Source organism: Chrysemys picta, chromosome 1 (genome assembly GCF_011386835.1).
Source record: "Chrysemys picta bellii isolate R12L10 chromosome 1, ASM1138683v2, whole genome shotgun sequence".
NCBI lineage: Eukaryota > Metazoa > Chordata > Testudines > Emydidae > Chrysemys > Chrysemys picta.
The window spans coordinates 300,147,406-300,152,517 of NC_088791.1; the positions used below are offsets into that span (position 1 = coordinate 300,147,406).

A 5,112-nucleotide genomic window follows, 5' to 3' on the forward strand; every position below is an offset into this window, starting at 1 on the left:
CTGCTCAGTGTAAGTCAGAAGGCTTTCCACAGCCTCCTTAATTAACGGGGTTGTGAAGTGTTACTGAGGGTATGTCTACACTATGAAATTAGGTCGAATTAATAGAAGCCGGTTTTATAGAAATCGGTTGTATACAGCCGATTGTGTGTGTCCCCACATAAAATGCTCTAAGTGCTCTAGTCGGCGGACCGCGTCCACAGTACCGAGGCTAGTGTCGACTTCCGGAGCATTGCACTATGGGTAGCTATCCCACAGTTCCCGCAGTCTCCGCCGCCCATTGGAATTCTGGGTTGAGAGCCCAATGCCTGGATGATGCAAAACAGTGTCGCGGGAGGTTCTGGGTACATGTCGTCAGGCCCCTCCCCCTCCGTCAGAGCAATGGCAGACAATAGATTTGCGCCTTTTTACCTGGGTTACCTGTGCAGACAACATACCACAGCAAGCATGGAGCCTGCTCAGCTCACCGTCACCATATGTCCTCTGGGTGCCGGCAGACGTGGGACTGCATTGCTACACAGCAGCAGCAGCTAACTGCCTTTTGGTGGTAGACGGTGCAGCATGACTGGTAGCCTTCATCGGCGATCTGGGTGCTGGCAGCTGTGGGGCTGGCAGCCGTAGGGCTGCATTGCAGCAGCCCCATGCCTTTTGCCTTTTGGCAGTAGATGGTGTATTATGACTGGTAACCGTCCTATTACAAGTTGGATCATCGCACATTAGCAGAGTCTTCCCTGAGCAGCAGATCGTGCAATAGGCCTGAAGGCCATCGTCATCATACAGGAAAAATGTGGCTATCAGTCTTAGTACACTAACTGCCAAGCGCCCAGTATTTGCTGCCAAGCACCCAGAAGATGCCGAGGGCTATCAGTCATGCTGCACCGTCGTCTTAAGATGTAAAAAATAGATTTGTTCTGTATTCATTTCCTTCCCCTCCCTCCGTGAAATCAACGGCCTGCTAAACCCAGGGTTTTCAGTTTAATCTTTGGGGGGACCATTCTGTGTGACAGTTGTTTGTGTTTCTCCCTGATGCACAGCCACCTTTCTTGATTTTAATTCCCTGTACCTGTACGCCATGTCGTCACTCGGCCCGCCCTCCCTCCTTCCCCTGGTCCGTCAGATCCTAGTTTCGCGCCTTTTTTCAGACCAGGCGCCATAGCTAGCACTGGGATCATGGAGCCCGCTCAGATCACCGCGGCAATTATGAGCACTATGAACACCATGCGCATTGTCCTGGAGTATATGCAGAGCCAGGACATGCCAAGGCGAAACCTGGACCAGCCGAGGAGGCGATTGCAACGCGGCGAAGAGAATGATGAGGAAATTGACATGGACATAGACCTCTCACAGGCCCCAGCAATGTGGAAATCATGGTGTTACTGGGGCAGGTTCATGCCGTGAAACGCCGATTCTGGGCACGGGAAACAAGCACAGACTGGTGGGACCGCATCGTGCTGCAGGTGTGGGACGATTCCCAGTGGCTGCGAAACTTTTGCATGCGTAAGGGCACTTTCATGGAACTTTGTGACTTGCTTTCCCCTGCCCTGAAGCGCCAGTATACCAGGATGAGAGCAGCCCTCACAGTTGAGAAGCGAGTGGCGATAGCCCTGTGGAAGCTTGCAACGCCAGACAGCTACCGGTCAGTCGGGAATCAATTTGGAGTGGGCAAATCTACTGTGGGGGCTGCTGTGATCCAAGTTGCCAGGGCAATGAAAGACCTGGTGATATCAAGGGTAGTGACTCTGGGCAACGTGCAGGCAATAGTGGATGGTTTTGCTGAAATGGGATTCCCAAACTGTGGTGGGGCCATAGACGGAACCCATATCCCTATCTTGGCACCGGAGCACCAAGCCACCGAGTACATAAACCTCAAGGGGTACTTTTCAATGCTGCTGCAAGCCCTGGTGGATCACAAGGGACGTTTCACCAACATCAACGTGGGATGGCCAGGAAAGGTACATGATGCTCGCGTCTTCAGGCACTCTGGTCTGTTTCGAAAGCTGGAGGAAGGGACTTTCTTCCCGGACCAGAAAGTAACCGTTGGGGATGTTGAAATGCCTATCGTGATCCTTGGGGACCCAGCCTACCCCTTAATGCCATGGCTCATGAAGCCGTACACAGGCAGCCTGGACAGGAGTCAGGACCTGTTCAACTATAGGCTGAGCAAGTGCCGAATGGTGGTGGAATGTGCATTTGGACGTTTAAAAGCGCGCTGGCGCAGCTTACTGACTTGCTCAGACCTCTGCGAAAAGAATATCCCCATTGTTATTGCTGCTTGCTGTGCGCTCCACAATATCTGTGAGAGTAAGGGGGAGACATTTATGGCGGGGTGGGAGGTTGAAGCAACTCGCCTGGCCGCTGATTACGCACAGCCAGACACCAGGGCGGTTAGAGGAGCACAGCAGGGGGCGGTGCGCATCAGAGAAGCTTTGAAAACGAGTTTTGTGACTGGCCAGGCTACGGTGTGAAACTTCTGTTTGTTTCTCCTTGATGAACCCTCCGCCCCCCCCCACCCGGTTCACTCTACTTCCCTGTAAACCAACCACCCCACCCTCCCCTCCCCTCTTCGAGCACCGCTTGCAGAGGCAATAAAGTCATTGTTAGTTCACATTCATGCATTCTTTATTAATTCCTCACGCAAGTAGGGGGATAATTGCCAAGGTAGCCTGGGATGGGTGGGGGAGGAGGGATGGAAAAGGACACACTACATTTTAAAACTTTAACTCTTATTGAAGGCCAGCCTTCTGATGCTTGGGCAATCATCTGGGGTGGAGTGACTGGGTGGCCGGAGGCCCCCCGACCGTGTTCTTGGGCTTCTGGGTGAGGAGGCAATGGGACTTGGGGAGGAGGGCTGTTGGTTACACAGGGGCTGTAGCGGCGGTCTCTGCTCCTGCTGCCTTTCCTGCAGCTCAACCATACGCTGGAGCATATCAGTTTGATGCTCCAGCAGACGGAGCATTGACTCTTGCCTTCTGTCTGCAAGCTGACGCCACCTATCATCTTCAGCCCGCCACTTGCTCTTTTCATCCCGCGATTCAGCCCGCCACCTCTCCTCTCGTTCATATTGTGCTTTTCTCATGTCTGACATTGACTGCCTCCACGCATTCTGCTGTGCTCTATCAGCGTGGGAGGACATCTGGAGCTCCGTGAACATATCGTCCCGCGTCCTCCGTTTTCTCTTTCTAATGTTCACTAGACTCTGTGAAGGAGAAACATTTGCAGCTGGTGGAGGAGAAGGGAGAGGTGGTTAAAAAAGACACATTTTAGAGAACAATGGGTACACTCTTTCGTTACAAGGTCGCATTTTCCCTCTTATAGTGAGGGCCTGCCGGTTTGGTATGAGAGATCACTCACGCAGTGCCAGGCAACAGATTTCGGCTTGCAGGCAGCCATGGTAACATGTGGGAATGGTTTCAAACAGCAGCGCCCTCATTTCCCATATCCAGGATGAATTGGGTTGGCCATTTAAAATGGGTTTTCAATGTAAAAGGAGGGGCTGCGGTTTCCGGGTTAACATGCAGCACAAACCCAACTAAACCACCCCCCCCCTCCGCGCACACCCAATTCTCTGGGATGATCACTTCACCCCTCCCCCCACCGCGTGGCTAACAGCGGGGAACATTTCTGTTCAGAAGAGCAGGAACGAGCACCTCTGAATGTCCCCTTAATAAAATCACCCCATTTCAATCAGGTGACCATGAATATCACATCACTCTCCTGAGGATAACAAAGAGAGATAAGGAATGGATGTTGTTTGCATGCCAGCAAACACCGGGTCCATACGCTGCCATGCTTTGTTATGCAATGATTCCAGACTACGTGCTACTGGCCTGGCGTGGTAAAGTGTCCTACCATGGTGGACGGGATAAGGCAGCCCTCCCCAGAAACCTTTTGCAAAGGCTTTGGGAGTACATCAAGGAGAGCTTTGTGGAGATGTCCCTGGAGGATTTCCGCTCCATCCCCATACACGTTAACAGACTTTTCCAGTAGCTGTACTGGCCGCGATTGCCAGGGCAAATTAATGATTAATCATTAAACACGCTTGCTTTTAAACCATGTGTAATATTTACAAAGGTACACTCACCAGAGGTCCCCTGTGTGCCCTCAGGGTCTTGGGTGAGTTCGGGGGTTACTGGTTCCAGGTCCAGGGTGACAAACATATCCTGGCTGTTGGGGAAACCGGTTTCTCCGCTTCCTTGCTGCTGTGAACTACCTACATTACCTCCATCCTCATCTTCCTCGTTCCCCGAACCCTCTTCCCTGTGTGTTTCTCCATTGACGGAGTCATAGCACACGGTTGGGGTAGTGGTGGCTGCACCCCCTAGAATGGCATGCAGCTCCGCGTAGAAGCGGCAAGTTTGCAGCTCTGCCCCGGACCTTCCATTTGCTTCTCTGGCTTTGTGGTAGGCTTGCCGTAGCTCCTTAATTTTCACGCGGCACTGCTGTGTGTCCCTGTTATGGCCTCGGTCCTTCATGGCCTTGGAGACCTTTTCTAATACTTTGCCATTTCTTTTACTGCTACGGAGTTCAGCTAGCACTGATTCATCTCCCCATATGGCGAGCAGATCCCGTACCTCCCGTTCGGTCCATGCTGGAGCTCTTTTGCGATCCTGGGACTCCATCACGGTTACCTGTGCTGATGAGCTCTGCGTGGTTACCTGTGCTCTCCACGCTGGGCAAACAGGAAATGAAATTCAAACGTTCGCGGGTCTTTTCCTGTCTACCTGGTCAGTGCATCTGAGTTGAGAGTGCTGTCCAGAGCGGTCACAATGAAGCACTGTGGGATAGCTCCCGGAGGCCAATAACGTCGAATTCCGTCCCCACTAACCCAATTCCGACCCGCAAAGGCCGATTTTATCGCTAATCCCCTCGTCGAAGGTGGTGTAAAGAAACCGGTTTAAAGGGCCCTTTAAGTCGAAAGAAAGGGCTTCGTCGTGTGAACGTGTCCAGGCTTAAATCAATTTAATGCTGCTAAAGTCGACCTAAACTCGTAGTGTAGACCAGGCCTGAGTGAAAAAAAGCATGTTGTGAACAAAAAACAAAACAAAACTGATGGTGTTGGTTTATGCCTGTTTAATTTTCTTTGTAGTATACTAATGTTTTGGAACATATGTAGGT

The 5,112-nt window shown here is 51.8% G+C and overlaps 1 protein-coding gene across 1 annotated transcript; it reads right to left on the reverse strand.

The window, feature by feature from the left end:
* Positions 1-2,599: 2,599 nt before the first annotated feature.
* On the reverse strand, positions 2,600-4,743 carry LOC135980880 (uncharacterized). The gene is made up of 2 exons (XM_065581274.1): positions 4,079-4,743; positions 2,600-3,216 (listed from the first exon to the last, which is right to left on the reverse strand). Exons 1-2 carry the CDS (start codon positions 4,614-4,616, stop codon positions 2,714-2,716), a joined length of 1,041 nt encoding a protein of 346 aa, XP_065437346.1. The 5' UTR covers positions 4,617-4,743; the 3' UTR covers positions 2,600-2,713.
* Between the last annotated feature and the right edge of the window lie 369 nt (positions 4,744-5,112).

Coding starts and splice junctions, on each gene's coding strand:
- LOC135980880 (XM_065581274.1), bottom strand. CDS start 4,616: ATGGAGTCCCAGGATCGCAAAAGAGCTCCAGCATGGACCGAACGGGAG. Junction 3,217..4,078: donor GGGCACACAGGGGACCTCTG/GTGAGTGTACCT, acceptor CTCCTCCACCAG/CTGCAAATGTTTCTCCTTCA.